The sequence below is a fragment of the Macaca mulatta genome, chromosome 5 (genome assembly GCF_049350105.2).
Source record: "Macaca mulatta isolate MMU2019108-1 chromosome 5, T2T-MMU8v2.0, whole genome shotgun sequence".
NCBI lineage: Eukaryota > Metazoa > Chordata > Mammalia > Primates > Cercopithecidae > Macaca > Macaca mulatta.
The window spans coordinates 118263230-118288649 of record NC_133410.1 but is presented as its reverse complement, the minus strand read 5'-3'; the positions used below and the strand labels follow the sequence as shown (position 1 = coordinate 118288649).

The window sequence follows — 25420 nt, the reverse complement described above, 5'->3', positions numbered from 1 at the left end:
GAATGTTTTCTCTCTCCTCAGCTATTTCCAATTAGGCCAGCCGAAGCTGCCAACACTGTGGATTTGAAATATAACCCTAAAACCAGATTTAAGCTCTATATGATTCACTTAGCTGTGGAACTGCTGTGTTTATCTGGGTTGAACCAGCTTAGGCCAATGTTTGTCTGCAAATGCACTAAATTGTGAACCTTGAAATGAGTAGGACTTGTTAAAACATGTTGACACCTGTTAGTGGCCCCCATGTCCAATCAGTTAACTAGTCTTGTTGACTTTTACCTGAGAAATGTCTCCTGAATCTAGAACTTTCCCTGTGCCTCCACTAGCACAACCTTAATTCAAAGCTTTACCATCTCTGTCTTGGACCAAGGCAAACACTTCCTAAGAATCCCGAACACCCCATGTTCTCAGAGTTCCACAAAACAGAGCACACTGCGTCTCCGCACTCCTTGTTACGTTGATGATAGAATCCAGCCCAAACACCCAAGTGTGGTTAACCAGCCTTTGAAATCTCTTTCCTGCTATTTTCTATCTCCACTCTCCACATGTTCCACCCTGAACTCCTTTCTCTGACAACGTGGTATTTTCTCACAACTGGGCATGTGCATCCCTTCTCCCCGGCCTGCTTCGCTCCTCCTCCCTCCATCCCCTTGTTTCCTGGACACCTTTCAAGAGCCAGTTCCAATAGCATATTTTCAACTCCAGCTCTCCGTCCTCTTTCTGCTCTGAACTCCCACAACACAGTATTTAGTCCACTGATTGTGATTATATTTACATGTCCCTCCTCCAGACTCAGCGTACACCGCCTGGCTGATAGTGAGCCAGAAATGCTTAGAGAATGAAGCTTGCTTGTCCTCATTTCTATAGCAGTGAATAGATGAATCAGAAGAGATTTCGTTATATTTCATGAATAAAAATAAACTTATCTATACTTTCCTGGGATAAAAGTCATAACCCCGTTCTTATTCCAGGAGCTCGGGCTGCCAAGAATTCCCAATGTTTGCTCCTTTTCCACTTTTTTCTACCTCAAGCACAATTTAATTTTGTTTTCATGATTGTCATCTTTTAAAAACTATTCCCGCCTTGATTTTTTCTGGTTCAAAGCAAGTATAATTTATACTTCCAGTAAATAAAGGACCATGATTGGGTTACTCCGGGCCTGTGAATATATCTCTCTTTTCCAGCTGTATTTCCATTGCTGTTATGTAGATTGAAATTCAATATTTTCCTGAAAGTCATTCATTGTGCCTCTCTTTGTTTTCAGTTTGGTTTTATCATTTAATTGAAATAGACAATAGAGGATAGAAAAAAAGCTAAAACCTTGGTTACTTAAACAGAAGTAGGTTTGAGGAGACTTAAATTGGTATAGGCCAAAACCCACATTAAAGACTTTTTACAAATAGAAGGGTGGTTCCTGCAGATTCTGAATGTAAAGCCATTTGAACAGGGGCTAATTTGAAGTTTGCCATGGAAATTTATAAATCCTTTGGTAGGAAGTTAATAACATTCCAACAATGCCCTAAAATAAACGTTCTAATTACTAACAACAATAATAAATAAAAACTTTATTAGCACCCTTAAGTACTTATTTCTGCAATTAACTTTAGGATTCATTACACACAAGTAATTCAAAAGATCATTTCAAATATTCCTACTTATTTATTAAAGTGGGGCTTATAAAAGACCTGACTATTGGATTCTAGACCAAACCAGGACAAGAGTCCCCAAAAGGGCCTTCTATAGAGCTGTGACTCACTATTCACTTCCCTATGACTGCTGATTTTACCATCTTTCCTTTCCATTGACCCTAACCTTGTTGGAGCAACAAAGTTTTATCATCGAATAGTTACCAACCAGCCATTGGTACTGTCACCTGAACAATAAATATGTCTACTAAATATTAGATTGTTGAGCTTGGTTTAGTTGGAAACAGCAATGTGCCGTTGAAAAATAATTTGTAATTCAAATAGCCATTAATTTTTATTGCTGCCTATCCTTTAGTTAATACTAGTTAGCTTTTTTAATGCTAAAGATAGAAAAAAATCATTAATACCCCAATTTTAATTTTAAAGGCTAATGATCAAATAAACCTTTCTTTCATTTGTAATTTTTTGACCTAGAAAAAAAGTATGGCTTCTAAATTTTGGAAATATTATACTATCTGTGTTTACTAAGGTAGCCCACTTTGTTCTGCAAATTCAACCCATATTTTCAGTGAAGAGGGTCCAATTCAGAAAGAAGAGTGGGATTTCAGTCAGAGCAGAAGAAAACACCTGCTGTTAATCCCAAGTGCACAAGTGGGGGCTGGAGCGTCCGAAGCAGCCCCTGCAGCTGTGTGTGGAGGTTGACCTCGGCTTTGCTTCTGTCCTAAGCTGGCAGGTGCCAGGACGCCATACTGTCTGCTCAGAAACACCCTCTTTTGAGGCAGCAATATTTATTGCTCAATTGTGGGTGCAAATTTTCATGTGTTCATGAATTAAGCATCCTTGCTCAGGGTAAGCTGGCTAAAGAGCTCTAGTTGACACGTGGATTTGGCATGAGTAATTGGACTTTGAGGAAAAGGGTTGTCTCTGTTCCTGTCAAATAACTTCACAAAATCTTTGTCCTTAAAGATGCTGTGTAACCTAACAAGGTGCCTTTAGAGGACTGGTACAATGGGAGATGTGGCCTCTGAAATCTCACTGGCAAAAGCAAACAAAAGTTTAAAGAGAAACCTGGGAAGGGGGTGGATATGGAGGCTGGGGAGATGTCCATAGTAACAGTTGACCTTGATGTACCTGAATTTTCTGGAGGTCATTTATTCTTAATGCTAGTATGTGGAAACTGTTTGCCTTAGACACTAGGCTATTTAGCTTTTCCAGGACAGGGACCATGTCTTTCCAAATCAACCTTTCCCAACATATGTGTCCCACCAGTGCTTACAATGTTGCCACACTGTATAGACATTCAACAAATGTGTGTAAAAATCAAAATAAAGTTAACTAACATGCTACTTAAATCAAGACTAGAACCTCGATTGTATTTTTTAAATTTGGTGATATCCTCTCATTATTCTTTTCTTGGGCTTTCATCTGCCCCACCGCAAATAAAATGCTACTTGTATAACCTTAGTAAGCATTTTGCATTTGTTAAAAATAATTGAATAAAGTCCTTAAACTTAACTTTCCAGAGATGAACACACAGACCGTACTCACTAATTACTACTTGATTCACGGAAAACAATAAAAATGTTAAAAATTTATTGAAAACAAAATTGTTTCTCTTTCCTCTTTTAAATGGCAAAATGATTTTGGGGGTAAGAGATAAAAAGGTTTTATAAAGTTGATTCCATTATCTTAGTCCCTTCTCCCCCTCATCACTCCTTCTCAATTCTCCTTTCTCTCATTTTGAACTTGAGACGTTGCGACCAGTGTCTGTGACACTATGGAAAATGCAGTGGGAGGCATTTTAGATGGCCCTTGTTGAAGGCAGGCACCAGATAGGTATCCTTCTTTCTGAGACTCTAGTTCCAGAGCTGTGTTCCAATACTTTGTGTCAAAACCTCTGCATTCAAAGTCACACATACTGGGTTAAAGTCCTGGCTAACTCACAAGAAGCCTAACATTGATAGTCTTTGAGTTTCATTTTTGGTGTCTGTAAAAGGATTTTCATAATACTTTTCTCATTGGATTGTGGAAAAGATTAAATGCAATAACAGGTGCAAAAGTTTTTTATCAATGGTAAAAGATACAAAGCATAGGACATGGTGTAGTTATTAGTAATTTTATGATAATTTCACAGCTGTTACCAGAAGGGCCACACTGAGAATGAGAATTTGGTGCAGTTCTTCTGTAGCTGGTACTTAGCAGAAGGAAATGTTTTGGAAGGTGGAGCATTGCTACATTCCCACCTGCAGTGACATAGAGTCTCCACTGGCACCTAGGATGGGGTACTTTGTTAGAACCTGGGCCCATTTCCTGTCCAGCCTTGTCCTTTTTCCTCAGCCCTGCTGAAAATGGAGGTGAGAGAAGGTGACTCTGAAATGCTCCAGCTCCTCAGGTGGGCTGAAACCAAAACATGACTTTATCTTTAAGAGCTAGAAAAGATAACATAATCAGTGCCTCTAGCATTAGTATTTCTGTTCAAAGGTAAAGAAGATCTCAGTGAGGCCCAGGAATAGACAGCTGCCCAACAAAATAGAAATTCCTGTAAAAAGCCACATATATAGCATCACTTAACTTATGACAAAAGTAATACTGTACTATAATGGGGAAAAGGTACATTTTCAAGAAATGGTGTTTGGTTAATTTGATATCCACATTTTAAAAAAACATCTTGACTTTTACCTAACATCATACACAAAATCAGTTCTTAATAAATTCAGATTTAAATATGAAAGATAAAATAATGAAGCTTTTAGCTTTTAAACTAAACATAGCCCTCTTTATGACATTGAAGTAGGCAAAGATTTCTTAAGTGGAATATAAAAAGGGACAACTATAAAGGATAAAAAATGTTAAATTGAGTTTTATTAAAATTAAGAACTCAGAGGTATTCATCAAAAATACCTCTAAGAGAATGTAAAGGCAGTAAACAAAGTGGGAAGATATATTTGCGGTAAATATATCTGACAAAAGACTCATTCAAAATATATAAATAACTCTACATCTACCTACATACATATGTACAATGTATAATATATAATAGATAAAGAACTCTAGCAAATCAACAGGACGATTCAGTAGGCCAAGGACAAAAGGTATGAAGAGACACTATGAAAAAGGATGCAAAATGGTCAATAAGTATATTAAAAGGGAGTTCAATTTACTGATCACTGGGTAAATACATATTAAAACATGAAGCGAAATTACTACATCACCACCAGAATGCCTAAAATGAAAAAGATAAAAAATATCAAGTATTGGTAATATGGGCAACTGAAATTCTGTACATCACTGACGGGGCTTAAATGGTAAGAATCACTTTGAAAAACCATTTGGTAGCATCTTCTAAAACTGAACATATGTATAGTCTATAACCTAAACAGTTCCTTTTCTAGATATACACCCAGCAGAAATGAATATAATTTTTCACAAAAGATGTGAATTACTATGTTTGTAGCACCTTTTTTTTTTTTTTTTTGAGACAGTCTTGCTCTGTCGCCCAGGCTGGAATGCAGTGGCATAATCTCGGCTCACCTCAACCTCCACCTCCCGGGTTCAAGCGATTCTCCTGCCTCAGCCTCCGAAGTAGCTGGGATCACAGGCATGCGCCACCACACCCAGCTAATTTTTGTATTTTTAGTAGAGATGAGGTTTCAACCATGTTGGCCAGGCTGGTCTTGAACTCCTGACGTCAGGTGATCCACTTGATTTGGCCTCCTCAAGTGCTAGGATTACAGGCATGAGCCACTGCACCTGGCCATAGCAATATTTTTATAATAGCCAAGACCTAGAAATTCCTGGAAACAAATGGCTGCCAACAGTAGAATGAATAAGTAAATGATGATATATTCACACAGTGGAGTATTATAAAGCAGTAAGAACAATCTACCACTACACACAAAATTATGGATGAATTTCACACTAATTAAGCAAAAGAGGCCAGACTCTGTGATTTTATGTACATAAAGTACAAAAACAGGCAAGCTAATCTATATTGTCAGGGGTCAGAATAGTGGTTACTGTTGGTGGAGGGTAGTGACAAGGAAATGTCCCAACAGGAGCTTCTAACTTGTAAGTAATGTTCGGTTTCTTTAACTGGGTTCTACTTGCATATATGTGTTGAGTTCGTGAAAATTTATTCAGCATATTATGTACTTATGACATGATATGTACAGGTATATATGAACAAACATATATGGTTATATGTTTCACATTCTAATATGATCATAGTTTAGAAACCAAAATTTCTTGTGAAACCTCATTGACAGCTATCTCTGTATTCTTTGAATGAATCTTTTGACTAACCTGACTGATCTATTCAGTTTACAATATCTTTTTTAAATTAAAATATTTTTCTCTTTTTTTTTTTCAGGGCCCTCCTGGTCCAAAAGGTGATAAGGTAAGAAAATGCATACCAGAAATAAAGTTAGTGGAGATCCATATTGGCATGACCTATACTGTGTTATATTTTGATCTTTTTAATGAGCATCATGTATGTATTTTGGCTAAAACTGTTATCTCACCTTTCTATTCTACAGGGAGAACAAGGTGATCAGGGACCTCGGGTAAGTTGTGCTCTACCTATCCTGGGCAGAAGATTAGTTTCTAACTCCAAATTTATTGAATGGAAGTACCCCAGCTTCATAATTGCCTTTGTGCCACATGGTTCAGTAATGGCTGGCAAAAATACCATACCACTTGTAAGTGAAAAAAACTGACAATTTGGATGTATTCTGTTGCATTATCTTTACTTGATGCCTATAAGTAGAAAATTCTACAATAGTTAGACATACTGACAAAGGGCCAGAATCACATCTAAGAGTCAATAGCAGCCACCTTGCCAGTGACTGTTGAGTCCTTCAGATTTGCATGAATTGTTTCGCAACATAGAGGCCATATGGATTTCTATTGAATTTGGCCTTTTGCTGCAGTTAAACTTTACGTGCTATTGCATAAATGTTTTTTTTTTTTGCAGATAAAATTATCAATGCATTTTACATATTTGTTCTTTGCCATAAGTTTGCATAATACTTGTTTGAATTTCTAGCTTTTGTAGATTTTTAAGCACATAAAAGGTGTAATACAATTTAGCACTGCAGGGAGGAGGGAGCATTCTTTTAAGCTTCTCAGATGTGACCCTTTTAGCCATTATAACACAATGGTGAATGCTTTGTTGTTACCTTGGTAGTGCCAAGTCCTCTACTTCACATCTGTGCCTTATTACCCAAATGTTCAGACATACTGTTTCAATGATGTAGTGGCTCCATTCAACATACCTCTCAATTTTCTCATGTCACTATGCACAAAAGCAAGTATTTCGTTGAATAGAGTAATTTTTTACAGTGGAAAGGCTTATTTAAAACTTTCAGGTTGAAAACAGAAACTATGTAGGTCTTTCTGTAAAATTCACTGTGCTTGGTTGCTTATTAAATGCATTTTTACTGCATAGAGATATTTTTGCAAAAGATGCAGTTGATGCAAACTTGAAAGGTTTGTAGTTGCATTATCTCCTCATGTTTCTTAAACTAGATAACAGTTATGCTCTGATTTGTTATACTTTCCCTTTTGTTCTTCAGCCACTTCTTCATATAGGAATACTGGTTATGCTTCACAGCATTTTGTTTCTCATGGCAGTTACTCTGGCTGATGACTAGCTTCACGCCAAAAGCTCATTTTAGGAGATTAAACACCACGTTATCCACTGTCATGGATGTGAAGAAAATAAGACTCTTATAACCTTAAGTGATTAGAATACAGCCATTTGCTCCGTATGTGGTGATTATTTCACATGACATGTCTCTTCATATCAAGTATCATTTCTTTCTACACGCAATATCAAAATCACTCAACTTCCCCTTTCCAGGTAAGAGGGAAACTGTTTCCATTCTGAGAAATCTTCTTTTGGCAAAGGAAGTGAAGGGTGGTTCACAACTTAGCTGTCATCAGTATGCATGCAGTCCTCATTTTCAAAAAGGTGTGTTGGCTTTCATCGTTACAAAGAGTGATGATTGATTATAAAGCTAGGCCAAATTTTCAGGATGAAACCTGAAACCATCTGAAGTTCACCTGGTTTCATGTTGCATTACAAACTAAGACTTGGACCAGGTTCCTTGAAAGTTTGGCCAAAGTTCATGAACTACTTCGACAAACCCAGACTGCCTTTCATACAGATTTCAGCCAGTTTTCACACTGAATGGGGCCAAGTTTCACTCAATTCAGAGCTCATGTAGCATTTCAGGTGGAAAGTGGCAAAAAGTGATCTCATTTTCCTCTGTATTTTGCTTTGTATTGAAGGAATTTGGATTGAATTCCTAATACAGGATGAATCTTCATGGGTACAAATCTAAATGTCCTGGAAGGTAGAGGCGAAAGAGAATGAAAACCCACTGACTCACCTGTCTTTTCTCAGATTCCAAGCAGGTCTCATTCAGTGCTCTTAGAATTTTATAAACATTACTATCTAGTAAGATAGTATTAACTACATATTAGGAAATTGATCATATCAAGATAGTAAGATGAAGGTAAGAGTTGGAAACATCTCCAATTTTAATGAAAATTAATTTTACCCACATTCTCTGTTTAGGCACAGTATTCTTGCTGATAATGACCAAAGGCTCTCTTTTTTTAAATCTAGAGTTTGTATTCCAATACCCTGTCCATTTTCATCCTGTTGCAGATTTTGAATTACGCTTTTTACCATTTGTTTCCAATAGTTTATTTCTTCCCACAATTAACAATATGAACTCCAAACTCCATCATGTCAGCTCTTTGTCAGGTGAATTTCCATTATGAGACCTTTATCATTTTCTTGAATATTTGGAAGTTTTTTCTCTTTGACTCCCCAAGTATCCAGTGGGAATAAATTAAGCCATAAGAGGTAAATCAAAGCAGGAAAAACTTGAAGATCATATGGAAATTAAGAATGTGAGACTATTTTTAAGTACTTGGACATATATTCAGCAGTATATATTGAGCAGCTACCATCTTTAAGATACTGGGCTTAATACTATAGACACAATAAATGTGTCCACTTATCTCTCTTTTCTACTAACTACCAAATTCGACTTACTTTCATATTCTTGATTACTTCAGTGGCTTTCCAATTAATCTTTCTATTTCCACTCTTAACCCTGTATAATCCATTTTCTACACAGCAGGCAGAGAGATCACTTGACTTGTAAATTAGATCATGTTACTCCTGTGTAAAACTTTAGAATGAAATCCAACCTGCTGTGCTTAGCTCTTGCCCATTCCCACCAGCTCATCTCACACTAGTCTCCCTTCCACCTATGACACTTGACCAAACTGTCCTCCACTGCACTTTCACCCAACTCAACAGCTTTGCATTTGCCTGGTCTTCTTGTGGTCTTCTTGTGATTGGGTTCTTCTTATTCTTGAAACTTCATATCAAATATCACCTCCTCTGAGAGAACTTCTTTAACTACTCAATCTAAAGCAGAGATTATTCTATCTTGTTTATGTATTTACTTGCTCATTATCTATAAAATATGCCCCCCTCCCTCCTTAGATCCTATATTCCGTAAAAACAAGGTTCTTCTCTATCTTGTTCATACCACCTTCACATAGAATAGTGAATATCCAATAAACATTTGTTGAATATATGAATAAAATACTGTTATATCATTATGGCCCTCAAGAAGCTGATAATTTCATGGGTACCTGAGTAAGAAAACTGTGTGGTTATATGTTATCTGCCTCAAATAGATATACCAAGAGGTGCTAGAAAAGTGAAAATTATTTCATTTTAAATGAGTGCTGGCAACTGTGGAAGAGGTGACACTTGAGCTAGAATTTGATAAATGGGTAATCTTTAGAGGATACGTTGAAGAGCAAGACATTGCATATTCCAGGAAGAGGAAATAGTATAAACAATATGATCCAAGTAGAAAATGGCAGGATTTAGTTAAGGAACAATAATATTCCATTTGTGTTTTAAAAAAATGTGGTATACACAATGGAATACTATTTAACCTTAAAAAGAAGGGAAGCTTTTCGTTTGCAACAGCATGGATGAACCTGAAGGACGTTATGTTAAGTGAAATAAGGCTGGCACAGAAAGATACATAACCACATGATCTCACTTACATGTGGAATTTTTAAAAGTTGAATACATAGAAGTAGAGCATTTAATGCTGGTGACCCATGCAGGATTTAGTTAAGGAACAATAATATTCCATTTGTGTTTTAAAAAAATGTGGTATACACAATGGAATACTATTTAACCTTAAAAAGAAGGGAAGCTTTTCGTTTGCAACAGCATGGATGAACCTGAAGGACGTTATGTTAAGTGAAATAAGGCTGGCACAGAAAGATACATAACCACATGATCTCACTTACATGTGGAATTTTTAAAAGTTGAATACATAGAAGTAGAGCATTTAATGCTGGTGACCCATGGCTGGTGGGGAGGGGTTTTGGGAGATGTTGGTCAAAGGATACAAACTTCCAGTTGCATAAGAGGAATAGAGTTCTACTGTACAGCAATGTGACCACAGTTAATAACAATATATTGTATTCTTGAAATTTGCTGAGAGTACATTGTGTTCTCACCAAAAAAGATAAGGATATGAGGTAATACAAATGTTAATTAGCCTGAAATAGCCATCACAGCCATCCCATGATGCATACATATTTCAAAACAATATATATATCACAAATATATGTATATATAATTTGTATTTGTCAATTAAAAGTAAGTTTTAAAAAGGACCCTAAAAAATAATATTCCATTTACCAATAAATAGGTTAAGTAAAATATTGTGTCATATAGACTGAAAATTTTGGATTGAAGTTGTATTATGGAGCATTTTGAATGTCTAGTGTGGTAGGCATTAGAGAGCCATTGAGAATTTTGAGTAATCTGTGCTTATCTTCTTTTGAGACTATCTGTGCTGATTACCAAATGTTCCTTATAAAAATATTTTTGAGGTCAGACACAGTGGCTCACACCTGTAATCCCAGCACTTTGGAAGGCTGAGGTGGGCGGATCACCGGAGGTCAGGAGTTCAAGACCAGCCTGACCATCATAGTGAAACCCCATCTCTACTAAAAATACAAAGAGTAGCCAGGCATGGTGGTGAGTGCCAGCTGCTTGGGAGGCTGAGGCAGGAGAATCACTTGAACCTGGCAGGCAGAGGTTGCAGTGAGCCAAGATAGCACCATTGCACTCCAGCCTGGGCAACAGAGCAACAGACAGAGACTCGGGCTCAAAATAATAATTATTAAATACATATATATGTTATATATATATATATATACACACACACACACACATATATATGTATATATATATTTGGTGGTAGTATCTGCTATAGAATACAATTGGAAGAGACTGAAAGCAGGGTGACCAAGTAGACCATGAAACTATGTCACTCATTTAGGACAAGGTCATAAGAATCTAGGCTGTACTGACAATGTCCAGTCCTCAGTGGAGAGGTAAGTGAAAAGGATGAGTTGACTTAGCGTGGAACGTCAGGTATTGTTGGAGGCAAGGACATATGCTGAGTAAAAAGGTCAGTGTCAGAGTGAGAATTTCAGCAGGGGATTAGGGAGAGAGGTAGAGTGGGAGGTCGTAAGTTGATGAACCAAGAAAGAGATTCCAAAGTGGTCACCAAAATATGGACAAAAGTTCGAATTTCACCGTGAAAGCTAGGATATGAGTTTATTTTTCTCACATAAAAAGAAGTCTGGAGAAGGCAGTTGATAGTGTTATTTATATAATTAAATGGTGTTACTATTGATTCAATGATGTTACTAAGTCTGTGACTCTCTTGGCCTTGTCTCATGATTGCAGGAAGGCTGCTTCAAGTCCAACCATTGCATCTAGGTATATATCAGCAGGAAGGATAAAGAGAGAAGAGTCTGAATCAAGAAAGCAACGTTTTCTCTATGAACTTCTTAGTAGACTTCTGGTCATGTCTCATTGGCTAGGTTGTGTCACACGGTCATCCAAAAGCTGGAAGGGACAAGGGGAATAGGGCTGAAAGGGAAGTTAGGTCATCCAGTCAATAAGGTTTACCACAAGTGCCAAGCAAACACCTGAGTAGACAAAGAGGGAAATCAGGGCTGACACTGAGAGAGAAGCATTTGGTGAGAGAGAAGTCTTGAGGCAGAGAGTGAAAGATGGATCCCGTCCCTATTCAATTTACACGGAGGACCTGTGACCCTGGGTGGAGTTGTAGTCAGGTTAAAGTTTTTTTAAAAAGCAGTCAGGAAGTGAAATGGAAAGATGCTGAGGTGAAAATTTAAGACAAATCTTGAAGCTAATTGGATGTAGGGGATGCAGTTGAAAAAGAAGATAAAAATAGGGCTAACATTTCTGGCTTGATGCTTGATAAAATAGGTCAGAAGAAAGTTGGGAGGATAAGTGAAAAGATGGGTTTTAATTATGTTGAATTTATGATCTTGATGAGATATTTCATTGGAATAGTGTAACAAACAGAAACATGAGATTAGAATTCTGAGGCAGTGCCATAACTGGAGGTAACTGTTACATAGATGAACTATCACAGAGGGAGAATTGAAATCCTAGAATTTGAAAAATGGTAGGCAAAGAGTAAGAAGAGTACTGCCCTAGAATAGAACCTTTAAAAATACTCACACGTAAGGAGTGGGATGAGGAAGGAAGGAGTGTCAGCAAAAGAGAGAGCATTTGAAGGTAGAGAAGTAGGACATTGCAATGTGTGAACACTACAGACAAAACTACTTAAAAAAAAAAAAAAAAAAAAAAGAGTGGCCAGTGTAATGTTCAGATGAGGTGTTTTAAAAAGCTTTTGAATTTGCTGTTTTGGAGTCATGTACTATTAAACGAATACATTTTGTTAAGTAGTGAGAGCGGAAGTCAGATTGCAAGACGTTAAAAGGTAAATGTTGACCATCTTTGAATACAGTTGATGGCATATGATCTAATGCAGGAGAAAGTGGGCTAACTTTTCAGCATTAACTTTCTTTCAGTATACATTGAACCAATTTCAGGCCTACAGTTTTAGGTATAATATAACAACCACAAATACCATTTGGTTTTATTCTACGAAGCACTGAGTGTTACATTTCCACAAATGAATGCATCCTGACATAAGAATTGCACTTCCCGCCTTGATTCTTGGGGAGATGTCATTGCAGATTTGCCACTAATCTTTAATTCATTCTTCTAAACACAGTATTTCATTAGGCCTTTAGGCTTAGGGTCAGGATGGTGCTTTATTTGTGCTGTCAGTCACCACATATAGATAAATTAATAGATAATTGATTCTCTTTATTTCGTCCTCATAGCTTTGTATTGCAAAGTTTTGAGGCTATGACTTTACCAAGCTTGTATTTAAGTAGAGATTGCACGACCTGCTGAAAGGAAGTTGTCAGGGATTCCTAGGTTGAATAAGGAAGTTGGACTAGGAAATAAGAGCTCACATAGTAATTATAATCGCTGATAGCTTAGTCTTACAACTTGTTGGATACTTTTCTAGGTAAGTTGCACACATCATCTCTAAGCCTTCCTATAGCGCAGAGAGAGAGATTATCGGGGGATGGGGGGACAGGAAAAGTAGATGCAGTCGAGTAAAATGATTATCCACATGGGCTGAAGACAGGCTGGACAGGGATCAAATTCTAACTCTACCACTATCTCTATGATTATGATCAGGAATAAAGTAATATACGAAAAATCTGTAATAAGCTCTCAACAAACCGTACCTCCTTTTTCTTCCCATATTTCGTATGAGGAATATGGGGTAAAGTAACTTGCCAAAGTTGACACAATTTGTAAATGGTACAAATGGGATTCAAACCTGGCTTTCTCAGCTTCTAGTTTGTGCTGTTTTCAGTGAACAAGACTGCTTCCCTATCAATAAGGTAGTTGTTATAAAGTCATCAACATTAATGTGAAATAATAGGGGTTACAGAAATATCTGTTTGAAATAATAATAATAAGGATACTTTTATTGAGTTCCTAAAATATGCCAATCACTCTATGATGTCACACCTTATTTCAACAACCCTATGAAATACTTACTTTTATTATTCTCATTTAATGGATGTGGAAACCAAGACTTCGAAAATGTAAATATTTTGTCCAAAATAATAATCACTCACTGACAGAACCAGAATTTGAACCTAGATATTTACAGATTACATTTTCCATGTGTTCTCTCATTTATCCTCTAAAGTAATGCTGTAAGGTAGTAGAACATGTATTAATATAACCTTTCTTTCTATTTCTTTCTTTTTCTTTCTCTTTCTTTCTTTTTCTTTCTCTCTCTTTCTTTCTTTCTCTTTCTCTCTTTCCTTTTTCCTCCCTTCCTTTCCCTTCCCTTCCTTCCTTTTCTTCCTTTTTTTTCTTTTCTTTTCTTGTCTTTTCTTTTCTCTTTTCTTTTCTTTCTTTTCTTTTAAGACAGGGTCTTACTCTGTTGCCCAGACTGGAATGCAGTACCACAATCATGGCTCACTGCAGCCTCAACCTCCCAAGGCTCAGGTGATGCTCCTGCCTCAGTCCCCCAATAGCTGGGACTACAGGCACACACTACCATGCCCAGCTATTTTATTATTATTATTATTATTATTTTTAGTAGAGACAGGGTTTCATCATGTTGCCCAGGCTGGTCTTGAACTCCTGGACTCAAGTCATCTGCCTACCTCAGCCACCCTGAGTGCTGGGATTACAGGTGCAAGCCACTGCACATGGCCAACTTTATTATTATTATTATTATTTCTGATGAGGATTGAACTCAAGCAGATTAAATGGCTTGTTCAAGTTCTTTCACATACATTTACCAAAGACAGTGTTGGGACTCAGTGCCAATTTGAAATCCTGCTGTCTTTCCACAATATCAAGCTGCCTCCAGATGGCTGCAAGGAACCCTTTCAACTTGAAAATCCCAGGCCTCTGTGAATAAGATTGAAAAAGCTGGGGAACACAGCATAAATAGGTGGATATTTTTTCTTTGCAATTACGATAGACTCAGTGTATGCAGGCCATGCACTGTCAACCCAACAGAAAAAAATGAATGGATGAATGCCATATAGTAATACTCCCCAAAACATAAATGAATGAATGATTGCCACATAGTAATACCCTAGAACCTGTATATCACTGAGTAATACCTTAGAACTCACTATATGGAGCAAAGAGAGGCAGGGCAATGTTGACCCCCCTCTAAGGATTGTAAGAACACCCAATTGCCTCATTATAATATGGATTTTGCTTCTCAACTCAATAGCACCTATTTGAAAATTGTAAATATTATCACATCAGTCTTAAAAAATTTTTAAAAAGAAAATTGCATATCAAGATCTTGCTTATACTTGCTATTAGTAATTGTTTCTCCAGGATAACCAGATGGATGAAATTTGTTTTCTGCTCTTCATAATGCTGAGTTTGCATAACCTATAAGCTATGTTGTTGATTCCACTTTTATTCTAAGTCTCTCTTTGCAAAAAAAAAAAAAAAAAAAAAAATGAACTTCATTTCTTTATCAGTAACAGAATCGCAATGTCAACTGTAAAAGTCTCAAGACTTTTAATGCTTCTCCTGTTGTCATCTACACCCACTACTGCTACCGCTGTCTCTCTTCATCATTAAAGAGGGCTTTTTGTTTGCCCAGTTCATAAGGGCCTCTGCCCTCATCATGAACCATAGCCCTGGAATCACAGTGACACCCAGGGCTTTGATGATAATGGCTCATATTTCTTTTCTCTGTCTTAGTGACTTAAAAACATAGCCTTAAAAATAATCAAAGCTGTTTTAATATTTAATAATGACTTTTTAAAATGGAATACTATGTTATTCTGAAATTGTGGCAAATTTATCAAACTTAGGCAATAAAATGAACAAACATCATGAAGTTATCTTTTGATTATATATTAATCTTCTAATCAGTTGGTTACCATCACCTTGCCAAATAACACAGAGTCCTGATAAATAGGAGCTTTAGTGGTTATTGGTCTCGACATCATCAGCCAACAGCTGGTTTTAAATGAGTCCTAAGCTCTCACAGTTTCAGTAAGCCACCCAGGAGCTCTGCTTAACTATTTTCATAAAATTCCTTTCTCCTCCTAGTGTATTCGAGTAAATTTTCATAACAGCTGGGACTATGCAAAACTGATAGCATCTTAAAAACATCTTTGGCAAGACAGATTAAGTTCCAGAAAAGGAAAGCATTTAGAAGTTTATTTTATTATCTTAACCTTTGTTGACTTGAATGATTAAACAGATTTTTTGGCTCTGCTAAAGCATTTAGGCCTGGATATTAATTTGATGTTCTTATTTGTTTAACCCTTGCCTTTCTCTGTAGCCTTAATGAATATACTACTCATTGGGTGCTGAATGTATTGCCTGAGAAAAGGGAATTGGATATAACACAATGGAAAGAAATAAATTATGTGAAAATTATTTTAACACTTTCCAGATTCAGAAGCTGGCATGGAAACAGTGAGATCATTAAGATTTGCAAATGTTATTATATTTTCTAATCAGAGTTCTCTTTTGAGTGTTCTCTGTCATACTTTGAAACACTGAAAAGTTGTTGCATTGAATTGAACCCAGGAATATTTGTAAATTTGTCCTAATATGGGTCAATTTAGAAAATAACTTTTTTTTTTACAAACAATGGTAGATGTGTTGACAATATTTCCTTGGAATTCAGTGTTTTGAATTTTATCTCAGAGTTAGTGGTTGAATGGCTGGGCTCATCAAATATGAAAAAAAAAGAGAGATTTGGAAAGGATGAGCAATAATGGGTCTACCCATATTATGTCACTTTAAATCTTGTATATATGTCTTTAATGTAAAAGATTATGTAAGTAAATCTATCTCTACGGAATAAATATAGTAATTCAGTTGAGTCAACTTTTATACAAAATATATGAAAGTAAGAAGGAACATTGTGCAAGATGCTTATATATATAAAATAGTATAGTAGTGAAATGCCTGAGATGTGAGCCTTTAACTGAAAATTCTGTTAATGACCACAGAGATATTAAAATCAAAACCAAAGCAAAATCCAATCCTAAGTACATCCTCTGACAAGAAATTCTGGAAAATGATGCCAACCAGTTTAAATAACCATTGGATTTCCTTTTTGTCTTTTGAGTACAGTGACCATCATATGTAAATAATTATTTGATTATTTACATTATTTTAATTAATTTTATTGTTTACTATTTATTATTTATTATTTTATTAATTTAATTTAATTATTTACATTGTTTAATTATGATATGGAAGAAATTATTTACATATGATATATAAATAATTATTTCCATTTTATGGAGTAAAGAGATTTCATTTGTCCACACTTTTGTGCTCATTGTTTATGTAAACTGCAATATTCTTCTCACTTTTTCACGTTACATATATCTCTGGATGTATGCCTTATCTTTTCAAGCTTAGGGGCACTATTTCACATTTTTCTTGAAATAAGTAGAGTGACATATTTTAATTGAAAGAGAATATATTTGTGTATGATATTTAATATTATTCCATTTATATTTCTTTTGTTTGGATTTTTATAAGTGCTGCTTTTTATAAAATATTGGTTAAATAATTTAAAGACTTCCTTGATAAGTAATATATTGATAATCCTCTCTCAAACATGAAACTATACAGAAGGTTTTATTCTTTGTCTTATATTTAAGCAAGCTTATTTTTTACCTGAATCCAAATAAAATTTTAGATTTATTTATTCATGTAATGTAGAGCTATGAGTTGCACTAATGCCTACAATGGAGGCATATGCTAAAAATGTGAAAGTTGATTTGGGGTTGGTGACTTTCAATATTATGTAGAGAATGTAAGCCTTTTAGTAAATATACTAAAACCTGTATTTGAAATGTTAAAAAAAAATCCAATTTATACTTTAGCTGGTAATACCTATGAATAATGAACGTATTGTGGATAGAAAATACAGCAATTTATAAACAATTTACACTAACAAAATTGAACATTATTACCACCATTATTTTTGTATCACTCCCAAATGTAGAATTATAGTTGCAACTGGAAATATTTGAAGTGGATTAAACAAATAGAAGTCAAGAAAGTATAAAACAGCAGATTTTAATGGTGCGTCACGATTTACAGAAGGGACTGGAGGGCAGGATTATATTTTTGATTCTTCCCTTCAGAATGGGTGGAATAATGGCTTATGCATTGACAGATCATGTTCAGGGAGAACAGTTCCTATAGGTCTGAACAAGATGGGTCTCTGGAAAGTCATTTAATGCCAGACAGCCGCATCCTTTCATAAGCATACCTGCACTAATGTGTCCAGCAGTCCCCTGCAGCAGACACAGCCTGTAAATCACAATTGGCAAACAAGACTGGCTTTGTAGGAAAAGGATGTCAGTTGCAAGGCCCTACTTCAAATGTAATTCTACAGTGACTTTGGGGGATGAGGAAGCTTTGCTTTTCATCTCTTAGAAGCCAGTTAAACTTTGCTTGAAAAATGTTGATATTCAGAGAAAACTTTATTGATCACTAGTGGGTTTTATTAGCACAAATGGATTATTTAACACACACATAGAGAGACAAATAGTAATAATAATAATAATAATAACAACACTATTGGTTTTACAGTTTCACATACCAAGAACTTCCAGGCATTCTTATGATGCTTTATAAGCTTGTGAATTTAGCATGAATCTGATTGACAAAAGAGTCAGTGATGGAAAGGTAGTATCAAAAACCTCCAGTGTAGCATTCCAAACCATCAAATAACTGGTTACATAGGATACTCTTTTCAGTACAGGTATGTTAGTCAGCTTCAGGCCTAAAGTAATTCCTTATAATTAAGAATTAAGGGCCGGGCACGGTGGCTCACGCCTGTAATCCCAGCACTTTGGGAGGCTGAGGCGGGTGGATCATGAGGTCAGGAGATCAAGACCATCCTGGCCAACATGGTGAAATACTATCTCTACTAAAAATACAAAAACTAGCCGGGCGTAGCACTTGTAGTCCCAGCTACTTGGGAGCCTGAGGCAAGAGAATTGCTTGAACTCGGGAGGTGGAGGTTGCAGTGAGTCGAGATCCCGCCACTGCACTTCAGCCTGGGTGACAGAGCGAGACTCCGTCTCAAAAAAAAAAAAAAAAAGAATTAGGGTAGAGAAATGGTGGTGGGAAAACAAAAGGAGAGAAAAATTGCCATGGCAGAGTGAGAGTGCTGTCCTGGCTTGAAGCCTGTGGGATGCAATGGGAAATGGCAGGAACCAACTGTAACATTAGGAAGGACAAGAGAACAACAGGTGGTAATTCCTGTCTCATTTGCCATGTCTTCGAAAGAACGTGTCAGCCTGAATATTCTGTTTATTGGCAGGGGAAGAAAAATCTAAGGAAGATACAATCAAAATTTTAATTAAGAATACATTCAATTGTTTTCAAAAATATTTTTATACCTTTGGCCTTTCATCAGACTTATTATTTTTAGAGGCTGAGTTTAATTTACTTAGCTAGACTATTTAAATTGTGGCCCAATCTTGAAATTTCATGCCAAAATCTTGACCTTGTCATCATTGAGAGGAAGCCACCACTTTGTGATATTTCCGGGACTGCTAAAGGGAAATTCTTCCACTGGTGAGGTAGGAAGTACAGAATGAAGGAAGTGACTGAGGGAGTGATGCCCAAGCACAAAACGGAACAGAACAGAACAGAACAGAACAGAACAGAACAGGAGAACCTTCTGAGATGTGCCTTAGTTTGAAGTTGCATATGCTGTAATCATATGCGATTAAAAACTAAGTGGCAAATCTTGTGAAAGACAATCAAAATAATACATTTTGGATTGTCTTTTGCAAGATTTATGAATTACTTCTTATATTAAGAATTATCAAACACTTGCCTTTTATAGCCAGTGGTTTAAAATATTGTACTGTATTTCATTCCATATGCTAGTGTGAATGCATTTCAGTTCTCACTGACAGGAATTAGTCTATATCTAGGTATATTTTATATACACATATCTGTGTGTGAATACTTACTCATAATTACACTCACCAATAATGTCTTTATGAAGCAGAGTTGTCCATAAATACAGATTCTCCGCATATACAAGATCTAAACATGCACAAATGTGAACCTATTCCTGTTTGTACTCTAATTCCTATTAAGAAAAGATAGGTAAATGTTCAAAGAAATCTATGAAGCTTTTTAGATTAACTTGCTATATCTTCCTTAGCTTTTTGCACAAAAATTGTTAAGCTCCTCATCTTCTAATTAATTGTTTTTTTAAAAGTATTTTTCTATTCAGTATAGCATTTCAGGGTTAAAGAGAATGTAAATTAACCATAATTTAGTGCTAGAGGTTTCTTCTTACATACCTTAACATGCAAGGAAATCATTTTTAGTATTTCTTTGCAAAGTGAGATGGAAGCAAGCACAGTGGAAGTTCTTGATACTTGCATCAAAGACTGGCTCTGACACGTTTTCAAGGTAATCTTGAGAAACAAATATTTACCTTGACTTCAGTTTTAGAGGAAACTTGGAGATTAATTCAGGAGACAGATGACTTTTCTTAGATATAGCTTTTCTTTCTATTTTGTAGTGGTTGAAGAAGATGGTTCTAGAATGCCAGCACCAAAGCTTCCTTTTAGGAATGCAGACTTTTACATATAAAAGGGGCTCTAATGTAGTCCTTGAATTTAACAGAAGTTATAGCAGCACTTTGTAATTTTTCAGCCTTGATTCTTCCCTATCCTCAGTTCATTTTTATCCTACTGAACTGTGCTTTGAGAACATAGCATTGGAAAGATTTTAAACCACTGGCATAGTTTTATCTCATGTTTTGGACATGAAAAATTACTGTATTTTGTCTTTGTTAACATGGCTTATATGCATGATATGGTAGAAAGCCACTAGCTACAATTTAACCATTTTTGTTAATGTTCTTACATTTCTTTGGTGGTACATCTTTGTTGTTTAAAAAATGTGTAATATAGTTGACAATCAGTATAATTTTGATGATGAAAAGAATAGTAAGGAATATGCTGTCTTTGAACAATCTCTTTTTCTTTCTCTGCCAAATAGATAACTACTATGTTTACGTTAAGAGCTTTACCCCACTACACACGTTATTTCATTTTCTGGCATAGATAAACATTATTTCTAGGTTGACAAAGTGAATTTTCTAAAAGATCTTCTATATTAGGAAACTCTGGAATACAACATTATAAAGCCATTCTATTTTTGTTGCCTTTTTTGTTCAGTACAACATCACTTTTCAGTCTTGCAACCTTTTGTTTAGTAGTCATTTGCAATTATTCAAAAATTTTATGAAAGGAAATGAATTTTGAGGAGTTTCAGGAAGAAGGGAATATCTGGAGATCTATTAGACTTTTTGGATTTGTTCAGAAAGCTAATGTAGAGATTTATAACTTCACCTTTCATTTTATATTTTTAGGCAGAAAAGTCAAACAAAATTGAATTGGAGAAAGCTTGCTATGTCACCAGTACTATGCTGAATGTTAATACTGTAACTCTATACTGGTCTGTGGTATTACTTCCACTTTGGAGCCATGTACTTCTAATAAAATGTGTCAGAGAAGAATGCAAAGTTTGAGTCATTGTATCTACCCAGAATTTTATATTGTAACTGTTACAACAAGTCACAATTTTTAGAATGTGTCAAATGTAATGGCATGTGCCAACAGGGTTGTAGTTTGAGAAACTGTCACAACTAATATGGAATTTCTTTTTAGGGTAGAGATTAACACCTTTGGTTGTAGTAGGGAAAAGGAATTCAGTGTCTTTATTTTTTTCCTGTTATTGGAATGTGTTCACTATTTGGTGCAATCTTCCTTCTATATTTTAAATTAGTAATTCACAAAGGAGCAGATTAGAGGCTGCAGACTGGTAGCCTGTGAACCAGATTTTGGTAGTAGATACATTTCATTTTTCTTTCCCAGATTATTTGCTAATACTGGGTGATTTCATATAAATCTTTTTTTTAATTTATTTTTTATTATTATTATACTTTAAGTTCTAGGGTACATGTGCATAACGTGCAGGTTTGTTACATATGTATACTTGTGCCATGTTGCTGTGCTGCACCCATCAACTCGTCAGCACCCATCAACTCGTCATTTACATCAGTATAACTCCCATTGCAATCCCTCCCCCCTCCCCCCTCCCCATGACAGGCCCCAGTGTGTGATGTTCCCCTTCCCGAGTCCAAGTGATCTCATTGTTCAGTTCCCACCTATAAGTGAGAACATGCGGTGTTTGGTTTTCTGTTCTTGTGATAGTTTGCTAAGAATGATGGTTTCCAGCTGCATCCATGTCCCTACAAAGGACACAAACTCATCCTTTTTTATAGCTGCATAGTATTCCATGGTGTATATGTGCCACATTTTCTTAATCCAGTCTGTCACTGATGGACATTTGGGTTGATTCCAAGTCTTTGCTATTGTGAATAGTGCCGCAATAAACATACGTGTGCATGTGTCTTTATAGCAGCATGATTTATAATCCTTTGGGTATATACCTAGTAATGGGATGGCTGGGTCAAATGGTACATCTAGTTCTAGATCCTTGAGGAATCGCCATACTGTTTTCCATAATGGTTGAACTAGTTTACAATCCCACCAACAGTGTGAAAGTGTTCCTATTTCTCCACATCCTCTCCAGCACCTGTTGTTTCCTGACTTTTTAATGATCGCCATTCTAACTGGTGTGAGATGGTATCTCATTGTGGTTTTGATTTGCATTTCTCTGATAGCCAGTGATGATGAGCATTTTTTCATGTGTCTGTTGGCTGTATGAATGTCTTCTTTTGAGAAATGTCTGTTCATATCCTTTGCCCACTTTTTGATGGGGTTGTTTGTTTTTTTCTTGTAAATTTTTTTGAGTTCTTTGTAGGTTCTGGATATTAGCCCTTGTCAGACGAGTAGATTGCAAAAATTTTCTCCCATTCTGTAGGTTGCCTGTTCACTCTGATGGTAGTTTCTTTTGCTGTGCAGAAGCTCTTTAATTTAATGAGATCCCATTTGTCAATTTTGGCTTTTGCTGCCGTTGCTTTTGGTGTTTTAGACATGAAGTCTTTGCCCATGCCTATGTCCTGAATGGTACTACCTAGGTTTTCTTCTAGGGTTTTTATGGTATTAGGTCTAACATTTAAGTCTCTAATCCATCTTGAATTAATTTTCGTATAAGGAGTAAGGAAAGGATCCAGTTTCAGCTTTCTACTTATGGCTAGCCAATTTTCCCAGCACCATTTATTAAATAGGGAATCCTTTCCCCATTTCTTGTTTCTCTCAGGTTTGTCAAAGATCAGATGGCTGTAGATGTGTGGTATTATTTCTGAGGACTCTGTTCTGTTCCATTGGTCTATATCTCTGTTTTGGTACCAGTACCATGCTGTTTTGGTTACTGTAGCCTTGTAGTAGAGTTTGAAGTCAGGTAGCGTGATGCCTCCAGCTTTGTTCTTTTGACTTATTTAAAGTTTTCTCTTGAGAAATGTAAAAAGCTGGCACCATTGAGTTTACCTTCCTTTATAAGGAAGGTTGGCTGAAGGTGAATGGAGTCTGTCTGCTTTAGGTAGGCCACGCATTTTGGATTATCCCCCGTGACACCCAACCTGTTCCATTTACTTACATATGTGTGCAGTTTCTGTTGGCATTGAAGTTTGCAATACCTGGATTAGATATTAGGATGATTTTGCTTTTGATGTTATGATGACAAACTCCATCAAAATATACAAACACATAGATCACAAAACAATTAATTATGAATCATTTACTTTCTATAAAAAGAGGCTATAATAGTTCCTTTAACATAATTTACATATGGTTTGTTTTAAAATTATATAGAATTATTTTTATACTTGTGGTTTTCAGTCTATGGTACTGTAGAATTTTTATTAGTATACCAGTCTGCTCAAAGATTAAAATTAGTATAGTTCAAACTTGGTAGTTTTGCATGAAGAGTCCAACAGAATTTATGTTATCTGCAAGATTTTTTGTTTAAAATATAAATTATAGAATAACAGAATTTTTAGAAAGTTAGCACAGTTGTAGACAGAATAACTGTCTTTAAGTAACATGTAAATAATGTGAAAAAGATGAATTTTAGTCTTTTAATTGTGTATGTTTAAAATTAGAAACACAGAAGACTTTGAGGGGGAGAATTTCAGAATCACTCCTTTAACGAAAAATGGGAATCTAAATTTCAGAATTTCCTAGAGGTTTTTTTTTTTTAAAAAAAAATGTTGGTTTATCACCTAAGATGATCTCGCTTAGATATCTTATATAGGTCATAGCCAAAATTCATAGATATTTAGAATCATATTGTATTTAGTTGCATATGTTTTCGTTGTTGGACCCAAATAATTTCATTTATAATACTAGTCCATATACTTCTGTAAACACCCATGTTTTAAGTTATTATATGTACTTTCTGGATTTTGTTTGCGCAGTTGGGTTAATGGAACATTTTCCCTTGTAAGTATTTCTAACAAAATTGCCCTGTTGAGGCATCAATGAAGAACAAGATCATGAATTTTTTGGAGTTGCCCCTTATGGTTGTATTGACAAATCTTAAGATGAAGAACTAATTTGGGTTAGTATTATTCAATTCTTTTTTCTTTGTGTCCACTTTGATATAAAAATAAATTGAAAGTTAATTTATCTGACTGCAATAAATATAGAATTTAATGAGATGGTCTGAAGGTTAAAAAATAAAAAAGATGACATAAATAGAATCCTATATGGTAGATTGCATTTCCTTTTATTGGAAAGAGTTGAATGCATCTGAATTTTTTTTTCTTATAGTGTTTTAAACTATTGGGTAATATAGGAGGTCACATTTTGCTTTTTATTAGAATTAAAAATGGTTTGGCAATACCAGAAAGACTTTCTAGATAAATGATCGTTGTCCTATTTTAAAAGAGTGATGAGGAGGGGGAAGATAATATAGATAAGAGAAATTCATTTGCTGCCTCATCAGACTTTTTCTTATAACAGTAAAATAAACCCATGTCACCCATTTAGGCAATTGGCCCTGCCAGCTAATTGCCTAGAAACTTCTATAGGGTGTCCTAAGCTGAGTTTTATTCAAACATCTTCAGTGACAAGGAACTCACTCTTTTAAAAAGCAGACTATTCTAATCATAGATAGTTCTAACATTGCAAATTAATTCAGTCATTCATTCAACAAATATTTATTGTTCCTTCTTTTGAATCAATGTCTACCATTCTCTACTTCCTATACATTTAGTTTCAGTCCTGTCTTCTGAACTAATTATTCTTAAACATGACTGTCCTTCAGTGGTTTATAGAAACACTGAAGCTCATGGGTGAAATGAACCTTAAAGCTCTTCCATTATTGGTTATATTCTTTGGCAGTGATGGCCCAGCTGAAACTGAATACACTCTGTGGTGGTGGTGGTTCTACTCTGTGCTCTTCCTTCAGTTTTCAGCCTGTTTAAAATACCTCTCATGTCCCATCTCATCTTCTCCTGCTCCAACCCCGTCTTCTTCATCCATTCTTCATGTGAACAGTTTTTGCCCTCTTACTGTCATGGTTCTCTATACATGTTCCTATGTCCTCCTTAAAGGATAATGTGTAGAAAGCAAACACATTTATCCAGGCACACCTGGATAAATGTGTTTGGGATAAAACCTACCTCTGTATGTGTCTGTTTATGTTAATACAGTCTGGAATTAGATGAGCTTGAAACAACATTGGCAGCCATATCATATATTAATGTATAAATTTATCAACTTAAATTCTAAAATTTTTTTTTACTGTTATTCTTAGGTCCTCAATTGTGTATTTACAT

General features: G+C 35.7%; 1 protein-coding gene across 1 annotated transcript in view; it reads left to right on the top strand.

The window, feature by feature from the left end:
• Window positions 1-25420, top strand: part of COL25A1 (collagen type XXV alpha 1 chain) — a 504591-nt gene that overhangs the window by 344015 nt on the left and 135156 nt on the right. The window contains exons 6-7 of the mRNA XM_078002085.1: window positions 6013-6039; window positions 6179-6205. Of these exons, the coding sequence (XP_077858211.1) occupies window positions 6013-6039; window positions 6179-6205 (54 nt within the window). The remainder of the gene's footprint in view (window positions 1-6012; window positions 6040-6178; window positions 6206-25420) is intronic.